At 41.9% G+C, this 15,498-nt stretch overlaps 1 protein-coding gene across 10 annotated transcripts in view; it reads left to right on the top strand.

Annotated features, from left to right (window-relative positions):
• The first annotated feature begins 9,816 nt into the window (after positions 1 to 9,816).
• The window catches only part of TLE1 (TLE family member 1, transcriptional corepressor), a 309,424-nt gene continuing 303,742 nt past the window's right edge, over positions 9,817 to 15,498 (top strand). For 4 of the 10 annotated variants that reach the window (XM_030193705.1, XM_030193706.1, XM_030193709.1 and 1 more), the window contains exons 1-5: positions 9,818 to 10,051; positions 10,611 to 11,093; positions 12,065 to 12,165; positions 13,218 to 13,281; positions 13,373 to 13,417. In XM_030193705.1, coding sequence (XP_030049565.1) covers positions 11,070 to 11,093; positions 12,065 to 12,165; positions 13,218 to 13,281; positions 13,373 to 13,417 — 234 coding nt within the window. In that variant the 5' untranslated portion in view covers positions 9,818 to 10,051; positions 10,611 to 11,069. Of the gene's footprint in view, positions 10,052 to 10,610; positions 11,094 to 12,052; positions 12,166 to 13,217; positions 13,282 to 13,372; positions 13,418 to 15,498 lie in introns of all 10 variants that reach the window. The other 6 variants (XM_030193704.1, XM_030193708.1, XM_030193702.1 and 3 more) reach the window with 4 other exon arrangements.

The following is a 15,498-nucleotide window of genomic DNA, read 5'->3' on the forward strand; positions in this document are numbered from 1 at the left end:
ATGACATTAGGGATGACAGAACTGAAAAACTGCTTTTGAAATGCAAGACGTAAGTTTCACCAATGAATTACATCTCATGGCTGGGATCATCCATTTAGGTATGAATTTTGGGTGCAAACATGCCTTAGTGGAAGGCAGCTAACTTAGGACTGGCAGTTCTGTGGTCTTGTTACATTACAGAGCTGTAAACAGTGAAACCCAGTTCAAGTCCTTCTGTTCCCTCGCTCAGTGTATGACCTTGACCAAGTTACTTAAAACAAATATTTTAGATAATTCTGTTTACAGTGAAAATAATTAGGATTGGCCTTTTTTTCGGTTCTGATGTTTACTTTGTTCGTGAGATACCGGTGTTTAAAGTTTCTGAGAAATCCTCCTAATCAGTTGCTCCTGCCATTAGGAAGTTGAATAAATCAGGACATTTCTGCTCTTATCATCTTCCCAGCCCTGTGTAAATGCAATCAAAGTATACAGACAGCTGAAGGAAGGATACAGACAAGGAGATTTTATAGAACAGGGTTGTAGCCATAAACTCAATTCAACCTGACACATGAAGAAATACATGAAGTGCAGCAAGTGGGCCTTATAGCATTTATACTGTATTTTTTCACAAAAGACAATAGCAACTAAAGGGGCCCTTTTACAGATTGGCAGTAAGCCCAACGTGGGCTTACCGCTCGCTGTTCTGGGACTACCGCCGGCCCAACGCGGCCCTTGGTGGTAGTCCCACCCTGAGTGTGCACCATTTCCAAGGGAAAAAGAAAACCCCCAGAAATGGCTTGCAAGGCAAGGTACTCGGGCAAAGCATACCGCTGGGTTAGCACGGGAGCCCTTATCGCCACTTCAATGGGTGGCGGTAAGGCCTCCCTGCCTCATGGCCACACGGTAAGAGTTCTTTCACTGTTATGCACCCAACTGCCCTTAGGGCCCTGTGTTACTAAGGTGTGCTAGCATTTTTAGCGCATGCTAATGCTACAGACATCCATAGGAATATATGGGTATCTCTAGCATTAGCGCGCACTAATTTTTAGTGCGCATTAAAAACGCTAGCACGCCTTACAGTACAGCTTAGTAAACAGGGCTCTTAGTATTCTAGAAATTGCACACACAAAATCTGTCACATGCATCTTCTAGGGAGTGTGGACATGGAAGAGCAAGGTAAAGGCCATGCCCAGGACGAGCACAGGCAGGTCATAGAATACTGACATCAGTTAATCGCACGCACTTATTCCAGTGGGAATGTTGAACAACTGTTAAATTATAAAGAACAGAGCTGGATTTTTTTCTTTAAGAACTGTGCAACCCTATGGGTTAAACGCGGAGCTGGAGTGGTGGTCTTGAACTTGATTGGTTAGGGATACCATGTGCCAGCCAATCAGTACTGTGTTCCTAGATCAGCTGTTAAGTATTTCAGCCACGGAAAAAATGCTGCCGCAGGGGCGTAGCCAGACAACAGATGGGTGGGCCTGGGCAAGAAGTGGGTGGGCACCAAGTGTTCTCCCTCCCCCACCACCACGAAAAAAATATCTCAGCCGGTGGGAAAACACTTCTTTCCACCTTGGCCGTCTGCAGCAGGCATACGCTGAAAACTGAGCATGTGCAGGTGCTAGTATCATGGAGAGTAGCGTTTTCATTACCATCGGGGGAAGTCTTCAGCTGGCGGAGCTTGGGATCCCCACCAGCTACTGCTAAACATGTGCTACTGATGGGTGGGCCTGAGCCCTAAATGGGTGGGCCCCGGCCCACCGAGGCCCACCTGTGGCTACGCCACTGCGCTGCCACCATCTTTCCCAATGGTAAGAAGGAAATCAGATGCAACAAATGTGAGATGTCACTGCTTTATATGATGGATTTTGACGATTTTTTTTGGAGCTCTTTGAATAGATAATTCTTTCGTTTGTTACGTTTTAGTGGACCTCTTCCCTGATGAAGAAACGAAACCTGGCCATGTCGGCAGAATTTCTGACTGATGTTGGACGCTAAGTGGCTTTTTTGAATTTTAAACATGCATTGCAGTATATGAAAAAAGTTAATAAGCTAAAAAGTAAAAAAAATTGGATCGATGACGACTTGCACAGTACTGCTAAAGACATGATGGAGTTGACATGAATATCTGAAGATCCGCTTTCAAAAAATGTTTTCTGTGACACTTTATTCCCGTATAGCAGGATATATGATGTTAAAGTGTATGGTGACAGAAGACATGATTTAGCTGCTGGGAAATTATTATGGAGTTATAGGTGTTCCTGCATATTGAAAGTTTTGTCCTATTTATTTGATGCACCTAAATTTATTTTTTATTTTATTTTTGTTACATTTGTACCCCGCACCTTCCCACTCATGGCAGGCTCAATGCGGCTTACATATTGTATACAGGTACTTATAAGCACATAGACATCTATTCTATAATGTATTTTATTTATTTATTTATTTATGACATTTATACCCACATTATCCCAAGGAATCTTGGGTTCAATGTGGCTTACATTAATTGAAATAACTATGGAAGGAGTGTATCAGGTTGGTGTGGTCATTTAATTAGGTTGAAAAATGAGAACAAGGATATAGAAGAAGAAGAAGAAGATTGTATTAAACAACAAGAGAAAAATATAACAATTGAAAGATGGGGAGGGGGAGATAACAGCAAGCAAGCACATAACTGCCATTATAGAATACCATTGTAGAGTGGACGAGTGACCTAATGATTAGTGCAGCGGGTTGCAGACCTTCACTGAACGTGTAATTAAACTCTGGAATTCGTTGCCAGAGAATGTGATAAACGCGGTTAGCTTAGCGGAGTTTTAAAAAGTTTTGACGGCTTCCTAAAGGAAAAGTCCATAGACCATTATTAAATGGACTTGGGGAAAATCCACTATTTCTGGGATAAGCAGTATTTTTTTTTGTTACATTTGTACCTCGCGCTTTCCCACTCATGGCAGGCTCAATGCAGCTTACATGGGGCAATGGAGGGTTAAGTGACGTGCCCAGACGAGTCACAAGGAGATGCCTGTACCTGAAGTGGGAATTGAACTCAGTTCCTCAGTATAAAATGTTTTGTACTTTTTTGGGATCATGCCAGGTATTTGTGACCTGGATTGGCCACTGTTGGAAACAGGATGCTGGGCTTGATGGACCTTTGGTCTTTCCCAGTATGGCAATACTTATGTACTTCTGTACAGGGTTCGATTCCTGCTGCTGCCTATGTAAAAGAAATAACCTGTAAGTGTGTCACACTTACCATGTGCTAACTGGCTAACATGGGAGCACTTAGCACCTCTTAAATAGGAGGCAATAAATGGTCCCACTTTAAGTCTCAGCAGGAGCTGCACACTGATGGGAACATTAACGAAAACCTGCAATAAAAAAAACTGGGAATGCCCTTTCTTGATGCAGTGTTTGATGTGGTCTTGCAGCGCATTAAAATCCTGCGTTAAAATGTGTTAAGCCAGGAACTGAATGTACTTTAAGTAAAAGAGCCCTTCAAGCTGTGCCCTTCCTATATAATACTTGTATATCTTTTCTTTTAAAGAAAGAGATGGGGATGTAGATTTTGTTGAGACACCCAATAATCTGGAGCCATAAGCAATCTTCTCTCTATAACAGAGCGTGATAGTATCAGCATTTTAGAATGAAAACTGTAATACATGGATGCTTGAAATTGAAACTGCCCTTCAGCAGAGCTAAATTAAAAAAAAAAACTCATAATTCACAAAAGTGATGAAAATGGTTGACAGTGATGCCTTGCTATTCATGGGTGAGGTGACGCCCAAATACTATGGTGAACCTAGGATGATTTCAAGGCTGGAGATGGGTGGCAGACCTACGAATTACCCCATAAAAGGCAATCTATGGATTTTACAAGGTGTGGCAAAAAAGGAAATTACTTCTCAGGCTGCATGCACTCTTAAAAACATTTTTTTTTAAATCCCTCAGGCACTTATAATGAGGTTACCTGAAATTCCTGATCCAATCATCACTTTTCTGATACAAAGCTGCACGCCAATTATTCCTTATTAAGTTACATTGAATATAATTTGAAGTGTGGTAAGAGATTTATGAAGACTAGAATCTGTTTAGCATATCACACTTACAAAATTTCTGCGGCATGTACCTCTACCTACTCAGATATTTCCAAAAACGATCTGTCCGCATATTACCTATTTATACCACTGCACATGGTGGGTATTTCATTACTCACACTGCCAACAGTCTGCTGTGTAGCCTGAAAAGATCTATGTGAAGCAGCCCTCCTAAAAGAGGACAGATGACTCTGACAGGGGCACAGACCCCATATATACTAGCTCAAGACTCCAGTGTACTATGACACATTTTATACACAAAAAAAAATCGCACTGAGGACATTTACATTTGTATGAAAAAACAACTTACACCTATTCCCAAACCGACAGTATTGATTCTGATGGACAGAGGCGGCATGCAAACCTAGAACTCCATGAAGTCTTTGATCCAGAAAATCCCTAGGTCAGGCAGTGTTTGGGAAAGAAGACGGGGAAAATACAAGGCTGTGGCATAGAAATGAGAAATAACAATGAATATGCTTTTATTTGGATGTAGCTCACACCTTTACTTTAGTAGCTCGAGGCGAGTTATATTCACATTCGTATGAATAATAAGAAATACAGTGGAAGCCAGATATAACACACCCCGCAATAGCATGAATCCACATATAACGCGATCACGTCTTGGCTTCCCTTTTTTTTTTTTTTACATATAGCTCCTTTTCCAACAGTTCAGTTTTTTGTTCAATTGTGTTCATGTTCTATTGACCCCGCTATAACACAACCCCGCATTTAACATGATGATATTTTATGGATCCCAATCATAGCATTAAAATACCCAGTGTACCTGAATGTAACTCACCTTGAGCTACTACTGAAAAGGTGTGAGCAAAATCCAAATAAATAAAATAAATAATAATTATATCGGGGTTCCACTGTAAAATGCTTGGCAAAGAGGGTCTAGTCTGAAAAATTCAAGGTTGGGTTGCAGAAAAGTGAAAAACCATGAATTCTGCAATAGATGATAAACTACAAGGCCCAGCCAGTTTGCTCAGGTCCCTCCCTACTATAATACTTGCTCTCTGACTTTACATTCAGGGCCCTCTGAGGTGTCCCCTGCTTTCTTGAACTTTTGGAACTGTTTCTGAGACAGTCAACTCTCCTGCAGGCTGATTCTCAGAACACCCGCGGTACAGCCAACTGTGCACATCCCATACTGCCAAAACAGTGCAGAAAAAGTAGCTCTTTAATGCTCAAAGGAAATGATATTTAAATTCTATGTGTGCTATAAAAGCAAAAGCAAAGGGGAGGGACATGATTGGTGCATGCACAGAACAGTTTTGTGGTAAGCGCAACTCTTGTGGGCATATGCCAGGAAATCTGACCGTGCAGGACACATCGGCACCACTCTTCTGTGCCCTTAAATATAAGCCTTTTTTTTTTTTTTTTTACTTGGAAGGCTTATATTTAAGCACAGAAAACAGGTGCCAATGTGTGCTTTCACTTTCAGATTTGCCTTAGCTCGCGCAGGTTTCTTTCTCAGTACCAGCGCTTTCAAGCTTGCACAGACTTTTTTCCCGCTTCCGAAAGAAATCAAAGCTAGCAGCATTTAAACTGGAAATCAAAGGAAATCCTCTTTTCAAACATTCCACTGCTAGCTCCAAGCTGGCGTTACTTTTCCTGTAGTAAAAGCAGGGTTTGTTTGTGCGCTGTTCTCTGAGAATTGGGAAGGCATAGCAAATGACATGATTAGGATACATTTGACTACATTTAAATACAATTTGCAGCCATCTGCCGCACATGTTGTTTTCCGTGCTAAAGTCCTCTGAGCATTCCACGCAGATTTATATGCGCGGTATTCCCATGCTAACTGGTTTTACTGCCAGCACCGGGTTTTGAGAATCAGCTTTCTAGAAGGTTGTTCCATGCTATAATTTAATTTTCAATTGAATTTTTTATCCCAGTAGATTTACAAATAGCAAATCAGGAAAAGAAAGCCTGAATTTGCATTATGTTCCAGCAACATTAGGTGACGTTTAACTAAACCATGTTAAGTGCTAACATGGGTTTAATGCAAGAAAAATGGCTTACTGCAAAAACGCATTAAAGCATTTCACAGTAATTTGCCTGTCAGTGAGCACTAATCACGCACTATATATTTTTAAACATTTTTGGGGGGAGGGGCAAGTCATGGGTGGGGAATGGGCATTGAAGTATTAACGGTGAAAATATACCCCTGGATTCTGCACAGCGTGACTTACATCGTGCGTGCAAAGCTGGTCACATTCTGGATTTGCATGTTCAACTTAATTAGCTACCAGCCCAATCAGTGCTGACTAGCCACCCACTATGGGGGCGATTTTACAACTGGGTACTTCCATTTAGGCACCCCCCAAAGATATGAGACAGAAGCCTAGAAGGGAGTTCTATAGGCAGTGCTGAAACTTGGGTGCCAAAAAAATTCAGTGCTCAGCGCTATTCTATAAAGGGCATGTACCTTATTTATTTATTGGGATTTATTACCTGTCTTTATGAAGAGATTCACTGAAGGCCTTATATAGACATTTAGCATGGATCCCATGCCTAACGTTTGGGCACTGGACTTATGCCTGCTGAAACCAGGTGTAAACGCCGGTGCCCAACTTAGGCGCATTCAGACAGTAATCAGTAATTCTGCACGGAACTTCTCAGAATGCCCTGATACGCCCATGGTCACGCTCCCTTTTGGGTTGCGCATGAAAAAAACATAGGCACAGATCTTTAGAGAAGGATCTTTGTAGAATAGAACGTTAAGTGGTTGTACACACAACTCCAAATTTGTACCAATGAATGCCAATTGTTAGCAGCCAATCATTGCTGTTAATTGGCTCAATACCCAAGTTAGCTATGTGTGCATCTCAGGATCATGGCCAAATTTGGACACCCTTTACAGAGTCCCAGATTCTGTTATAGAGTATTAGTGTAAGCCAGCATCAATGTGCCTAACATTTACAAACCTGCAGTTACACCAGCCCAGTAGTGTACCAAGTGCGGGGCAGTGGGGGCGGTCCACCCCAAGTGCAGGCAGCAAAGGGGTGTGTGGAGCAGGCGTGCGACTGTCTGCTCTGCCGGTCTCCTGCCTTCTCTAACGTTACTTCCTGTTCCGGGGCAGGGGACCAGCAGAGCTGACAGCCGCACGCCTGCTCCACGCACCCCCTTGCTGGGAAGAAAGGTAAGATGATGCGCTTTGGGGGAGGGGGTGACACATGGAGGGGGGGGGCACAAATGCTCTCTCAATCTAAAAGTGAGAAGCAAAAAATGTCACCCATCTAAACAAATATAGAAACTGATAGTTATAACTTCTGGGACACCCTTGCAGGACAAAATGAGGAGATCTATCTTTTTATTTCCACTTAAAGATGTATCGGAACAAAATCAGCCAAAAAGTAGATCCTTATCTTCATTCCCAGTCCTTGTGGGCCATCAACAGGTCAGGTTTTCAGGATATCCCTAATGAATAGGAATTTAAAAAAACTACTGTAATGCACAACAATCAGCTCTATAATACAGAAAATCCTGGGATTTAATTGTATATTAACAAATCCCAAGCAGAATAAATATAAATAATACATATTTTTTATGTGACGTGCTTAGAAACTCAATGTGACCATACAGTGAAATTTTTTTTTGTTGGGGTGGTTGCAATAAGTAATGAGGCACTGTGTCTATAACAGAGGAATGCATCTTGAACAGCAAGCTTTACTGGATTGTATTATGCTTCCTCTATCCCCAGTTTCATGCATTTGAAATAAGTGTATTTACTTTATTGGTATTTTTGAATTAAGAATTTTGGACTGTGATATCTGCATGAACTGCTGTTAACTACTGAGGAGGTAAAATGATAGCTAACAGTGGCCTTGATGAATGAAAAAAGCAAAAACGTTTTCATTGTGTGGTCAGGTTGGGTTCTGAGCACTACACACAAATTTTTAAATATTTTTATTATTTATATTTATTCTGCTTGGGAAATTGTTTTGTTAATTAATATGCATGAAAAACATTTGCATACAATGGAAATAGTAGGCATGCAAATATCTCTCTTGCATATTCATTAGGAATATCCTGAAAACCTGACTTGTTGTCAGCCCTGGTGGTCTGGCAGTGAAAACCATGGATACAGATGATCCATCTCCTCTGGCTCATCTTATTTATTTTCTATATACAAAAAATAAACTTCCCAAACCCAAAGTCCTCAACTCAGTGGTGTCTCCCCTCCCCAATATAAAGCAAGCAAGAAGCGAATCTTATATGTGAACTAAGATTTATAGCCTGAATGAGACTGGTATCTCCCCTAGCAGCCTATATGGATAGAAACTGATAAACTCAAGAGTATCATTCTACCTCAGGTTCCACTAGCTATTGAATTTTAATCCACAGGAGCTAGGGTTCCTTTAAACTCTCTCATTGTGAAATAATCCCAGTCATGCTAAGTGCTTTACAAAGGCCTAACATTTTGGTGCATTTTCTTTCTCAATTACAAAAATATTTCTGGATATAAGAAACTCATTTGCATGCTACAGTAAAATAAATAAAAAATCAGTATTATTCATTAGACCACTAGGAATTGTGAAATATGCCAGGGAAGCCTACAGGTAGGTGGGGGGAGGAAAACAAAGCATACATTTTCGGCTTTCATCTAAAACATGTCGTCATTTTTCGGCAGAAACCGAGGGGTCCTTTTATTAAGATGCGCTGAAAAATGGCTTATGGTAGTGTAGACGTGTGTTTTGGGCATGCACAAAATTATTTTTCAGCGCACCTACAAAAATGCCTTTTTTTTTTGCCAAAAACGGATGTGCGGCAAAATCAAAATTGTCGCGCGTCCATTTTGGGTCTGAGACCTTACCGCCAGTCATTGACCTAGCAGTAAAGAATTCAGGCGGTAATGACCTACGCACACCAAATGTCACTTGACATGCGTCTGTTACAAGTGACTGAAAATAAAAAATATTTTTCGGACGCGCGCCAAAAATGAAATTACCACAAGAGCCACGTGGTAGTCGGGTGGTAACTCCATTTTGGCACATGTTGGGCACACATAGACGCTTACGTGGTTTAGTAAAAGGGCCCCTAAATTAAAATAACCTTTCAGCGCTTGGGTAATAACCAAAACCAAAACTGAAATTTGGTTGGCCTATATTGTAAACAACTATCCCTATCTGCACAGCCTAACCAAAGGTGCACAATCTGGTTGAACAGAATGCATGCTGAACTACAGCAAGAAATCGATATGCATATGTACACATATGGATATTTTCACTTCACCTTACAGAGCAATAATAGTCGTTCTTAAAGTCTTTTGTGACCTCTTTGGAAACTGCCATATCACACTAGTCTATTTATTCAAACAGAGAAAAAAACACAGCCGTGTTTGGCCAGTAATGATAATAGCATGCATTATTAATCCCTACATTTGTGCGTCCCTCTGTGTTTGTGTGTGTAGAGTGCATCTACATGTGTATATAAAAGCTCACACACATTCTCCTTTGCAGCTCTCTAGACCCACGTTACTTTGATTGACAACTCGGCATTGCCACTCTCCTTCCCACCGACCTTCTCATTCTCCCCACCAATCCGAGCCCTGCAGTTGGAGCTTATTGGTCCTCCCCGGCTTCCCTCTGCCCAAGGAAAGGAGCACCTCAGCCGGACGCAGCCTCCGCCGCTCATTGGCTAGCAACAAGGTTTTCGTCACTGTCCCACGTTGGCCACCGGTCGGCGATTGGCGGAGGTGGGACCGGCTGCTGGTTAGCCGGAGGAGTGTGAAACCGCGTGTTAATGTAACCAGTGCGAGAGAGGCGCGGCCAGCCGGGCGGATACACTGTCCCGTTTTATACAGTTCTCTTCCCACAGTCTGTGCTTTCTGGGCCGTAGAACTTTTTTTTTCATTTTATAATTATTATTGTTTTCAAACTAACCCTTTTTGCAAAACCATCAATTTTACAGAGGGGGAGGGAGTTCTTCAGTAATGGGGGCCAAAGAAGTTGCTGTGGACCGCGGTAGGTTGTGAGAGGTTTTTCTGCCGCTTCGTTGTCTCCCTCGCCGGTCTCGCGCTCCTCATTAGCTGCCAGAAGCGCGCGCGCGTCAGTGTGTCTGGAGGGGGGCAAGGCGCGGAGGGGAGTGCGCGAGCGCGGGTTCTATTTCTGCTATCCTCCCCCCCCCCCACACACTACGATTTCGCCCGGGCTTTGTGTGTATGTGAGCGCGCGCGTGTCTGGCTCTCTTTTCGTGGATGTTGTGTTGGACCACGCTGCAAGGGGGAAAAAAAAAAACAACACCACAAAACAGCAACCATCTCCTTTTGCTCTTGTGATTATTTTATTTTTTTAAAAACACGGTTATGATATTTCAGGAGCCGGGACGACTGCGAGTCAGATTTTCGGGATGATATTTGCAGTCTGATCGCTTGAAATTCACTCACATACACATGCATCCCGTTTGGCTGTGCTTATTGTCTTGATAATGCGGTGATTTGTGTATATGTGTATGTATTTTTTTTAAGGGTTTGTTTAGTTCCCCACCCCCGGCTCATCCTTTGTGTGTGTGTTTTTTAATTAGCTTCTTAATTTTTGAGGAAGAGGAAGAATACTTTTGTCCATCGGAAAGCAAGAGGATTTGTTGCCGTTTCCGTGTTCCTGGAAACTCTTTTCACCAAGTTACTGTGAAGGAAAGGACAAGAGGAGAAAGAAGAGCTGGACGAGGTTAATTTCGGAGTTCAGAGTCTTTTTTTTTTTTTAAGGGGGGGGGAGCGGAGGTAAAGATCCGCTCTTCTACCCAACCACATTTTTGTTTGTTTTTGTTTTGTGCTTCCCCCCCTCTTTTTGCAAGAAATCGTCCGACTGACTGTTGGGGAGAGAGAGAGAAAAAAAGAAACTCTAGAGAATCGAGGATGCTGCAGTAGCAGATCTAAGGAGTCTGCTTTCCTTGTTTTGTGTGCTTTTGTTCTCTGTGGGGATTGGATTTGAAATTAAGTCGAGAATTGAGCTGCAAAGGAGCAAAGCGGCGGCTGTGAGAGCCATGTTTCCCCAGAGCAGGCACCCAGTAAGTACCTGCATCGGGGGAAGGAGGAGCGTTGTGCAGGGCCCTGGGGTAGCTGCTGCCGCCCTTCACTCTGCTTTATTTTGTGTATTTGCTATGACTTGTGGTTGGGACGGGAGGATTGAGAGGGGGGGGGGGGTGTATTTAGCTGGTGTAGCTTGAAGGGAACGAAGGCCCTTTTTTTTCCCTCTCTCCATGTGATCACCGATCCCTCCCTTTCCCAGGAGAACCAGCAACAAAGAGCTGGAGGGGATGCTCGGCTGTAGACTCTTTCCCCGTCCCCTTCGCAGCATTGCGGGGGGGGGGGGGGGGGATTGGGGACGCCTGATTCTGCACTGCTTTTGACAGTATCGGTTGGTGTCTACCCAGCCAGCCCACTGAACTCTTTCTCCTAATGTGTTTTTGCAGGAGGTGGGGAGATGGTTGATCGTGCATGCATCCTTTTTACAGTTGTGTGGGGTTTTCTGTGTAGAGAGCTGTAGTTCTCAAGCGCTGTTGCTTGGGGGGGGGGGGGGGGGGGTCTCGTTTCCCTTTCACGATGTGCTTACTTCCTCTGGAGCTGTTGAAGCGCAGAACAGAAGAAGCAAGATGTGTGCTGCTGAGCAAATATCACCAAGTCCCCCCCCCCCCCCCTCCCACTCCCTCTTGCCTTTGAAACTGTTGTTTGCTCTCGTGTTTCGGAGACTTTGCAGAGGAAGTGAGGATCTGGTGTGGTAGGGGGCCATCCTCCCCCTCCCCCTTCTGTTAGCTGTTGCACATGTCGCCTGTGGTGGCGGTGGCTAGAAAGGGCCTGTTCTTCGGAAGTACTTACAGCGGTACAGACAGGATGCTGGAGTTAGTGGTTGGCCTTTTTTTTTTTTTTTTTTAACTGTGGCATTGCATTGCACGGTATGATGTGTATATTTGTATATTTTCCATTGTAAAAAAAAAGTGTTCTTTTTCTCTCTCCTTCTCACGAAACGTTGGCCACCCAGACGCCGCATCAGGCTGCAGGACAGCCGTTTAAATTCACTATCCCCGAGTCGCTGGACCGGATTAAAGAGGAGTTTCAGTTTCTCCAAGCACAGTATCACAGGTGGGTACCAGAAAATAGAAGGTGACGCTGTGAGAGTGGTGGGTTAAAGAGCAAGTGTTGCTTAGGGAGGGTGTGCATATGAAAGAGACAGTGCAAAGAGTGTGCACCTAGCTGCTCTTCGGTGCAGACAGCCGTATTCCCCCCCTAGGCCGGACGAGGGCGCCCGGGGTCAGGTTTGAAGTCCTCATTGGCCCCCTCTTCCTGTTTTGTTTCCAGCGCTGTGTTTGTCTCATTCAAATGAACTTTCTCTGTGTGTTCGAGTTGCATGAGAACGGTCAATATTTGCTCTTCATTTTGTAACGAAATCTGGAGTTCAAAACAGCAGATGAATCGGTGCTGTTTGTCCATATGAGTCTGGTTACACTATTAAGTCATTGTTTATTTAAAATAGTAAATTAGTGACTGTGTAACTACCATGTAGCAAACCTTCGTGTAAAAAAAAAATATGGTAGTTGATTAAAGGAGGAGGTTTACCTTTACCCGTCCACCCCAGGCGCCAATTCTGTTTTTTTTTTTTTTTTAGATACTCTTTCTGCTAGCAGGAGTTCTCAGTGTAGTAGAACTTACCATTGTATGAAGGGTCTGTGAACTTTAATGAACCCACCAGAGGTCAGGAGTTTGTTTGGGCTGGGTAACCCATAGTAGACCTTTTTTCAGTGGCAGCTTTTTTTTCCCCCCCCATGCATCATTACTGCTGGCCACCTTTTCAAAATGAGAGCTCCATGTTGGTTATTTTTAAAGCTCCTTTCATGTGCTTTTATTTTGGGCAGGGGATAGTGAAGGAATCATGTGTAGAGCAAACTTCCATGAATAATTATACAGTATCTATAGCTAAATTAAAGGAAGTGTAGAGTTTCAGGAATGGATTTTTCTTCTCTAGAGTTCAAATTGTTCTGCTGTTACTACAGTGTAATTGTTCTCTGTCAAGGTACACCCCTTGAACACTGCCTTGGGTGAATCTGTTCATAAAGGCGTTAATAAATCTAAAGGTGTCACGCAAATCTTAGTAAGAAATTATATGCTTAAGATGCCCATTTGATTTATTTTTGCAGCCTTAAACTGGAATGTGAAAAATTGGCAAGCGAAAAAACAGAAATGCAGAGACATTACGTGATGGTAGGTACAGAACTGCAAGTATAATCAATTGATATAGTTTCATGTCTGCACAGTATACATTTTATAACGTTTTAAAATATTTCCTTTACAGTATTATGAAATGTCTTACGGATTAAATATTGAAATGCACAAGCAGGTAAGAAATAAACTTTTCTTTTAAAACTCATTCTGTATTTTCATATGTGAGCAAAGTAAAACCTGATCAAGTGAAAGCTGCGCTGACTAGGAAATGTGGAGTGCAACAGGGTGCGTGACTGGAGGGTAAACATTGGTCACTAACACAATGTAGAGATTAGATCTACTAAGCACATGCAAACACGTTTTTTTTTTTTTCCTGTTGATTTTGAAATATGTGGCAAATGCGTTTTAGGACTTGCCAGCAACTAAGAAGTGTGCATTTTATTTGTTTAGAGTGTGCGGATATATTTGATTTTGGCATTTTTGTTGGTTACCACATAGATGTCTTTAGTTGCATGTATTCTAAAGGGAGCGTGTAAGCTGAACTTTAGATTGAATTGTGTTTTCTGGCTGTATTTGTGTATTGTTTTGGTTAGAAAACATGTGACAGATCAAGGTTATTTTGACCTGGTCTTGTATGATTGCAATATACTGTATGTTAATGCACCTCTTGCATCCTACTGTTTATGAAAAAATAAACCCAAATGAAGAAAAAAGAAAAAAAAAAGAAATTAGTGGCTTGCAAACTCGACTTGTGTAACTAGAGTTTTCTAAGTTCCCATAAAATTTCACACTTATGGCTTCTCTAATGGTGAATAAAAAGAGTATTGAACTGGAACAAGACACTAAGGACCTCTGTAAGAGAAGAAAGGCTAAATGATTGCATAGCCCAGAGGACCCTCAATTGAGTAGTCATTGTCTGCCAAAGAAAGCATTAATGGCAGGGTGTAAGTATTCTGTAGATATGCTGACGTCTACTTTTTCATCAAGGCGCTGGTACAATAAGTCTTTAAGAAATCGATTGGCTCTTAAAAAAGATTATCATTAGATGAAGTTGCACAGTTGGACACATTTCAAAGTGCAACAATACAATTCTTGCTTGATGTGTATGTGCTGCTTGGTCAAAAACTCTTGTTTCATTAAATTAAAGAGCAGGGTTGACTGCCTGGGACAAAGCAGAAAAATTGATTAGTTCAGGTTTTAGATGTTCAGTATACTCGGACATCAAACGAGTGCATTTCAGATTTTGTTTTTCTTTGTTAATGTTTGCCCTTTTTATGTTTGTGAAATAGTTCCGATTTGGTGGAAAATATTTAAGATGATAGGGCAAAAAGGGCCTCATTGCTGAATTTTTTGTGCCCTTGGATAGGCTAAAAATGCTTAGTACATCTTACCTCAATTCTGGAGAAAAAGGTACACTTAAACTTTACAAATAGTTGTTCATCCCCTCCCCACCCCCAGCTTGGAAAACCTGCAGTATATGATATGAGTTGGTATATATTTTATTAAAGCTGTTTCTGATTCAGTAGTTTAAAAGATTGTTGATATTTTGTAGTTCCCAGTAGCTGCATTATCTGCTTGTTGCTTTGTGACCTGTGACTTAGATGTTACCCTGCTATTTTGTGCCTTGAGGTTTTAAAATTTTTTTTTTTTTTTTTTCAGCGATTATGTAGTGTATAATGTTGGAACTTAGTGGCAACCAGTGCTATGAAATTAGCTTTAAATGTAAGCTTTCTCGTACTAAGCCTTGCATTATGTAAGCACGGATTTTATCCTATAATTTGGACACCAAATGGTGTCGTAATCTTTCCCTCTTTTTTTTTTTTTTTTTTTCTTTTTAATTTTAATATTATGTTTGCGGAGGATGAAAGAGGTAATGTTATCTTCTAGAAGAGATACATCTGCTGCCTTACCAGCTAACCTCACTATTCTAAATTTCAAACAGTAACAAGTCTGAAGGAGGCATTTGGTATCCAGTAATCATAATTCTTATTAAAACTGGTGACGTCTAGACCCGAGGGTGTAGCCGGACTTAAATTGATGCTTTTTGCTGACTGATCACTAGCATGGCCTAAGTGCTCATTATGTTGTAGAGAGGGCCTTTGGAGCTCTCATTAGGTTTGACAGGAATTCTCTCTAGGGGAAAAGTGGGCATTAGCTAGACTCCTGACAGGCTGAAATTATTCCTGCTTTATGGCTTATAACCAAATGCTAGCAAGACATCACCAGGGGACACAAATTGTCATTTCTGACAACATC

This window comes from Microcaecilia unicolor, chromosome 2 (assembly GCF_901765095.1).
Source record: "Microcaecilia unicolor chromosome 2, aMicUni1.1, whole genome shotgun sequence".
Lineage (NCBI taxonomy): Eukaryota > Metazoa > Chordata > Amphibia > Gymnophiona > Siphonopidae > Microcaecilia > Microcaecilia unicolor.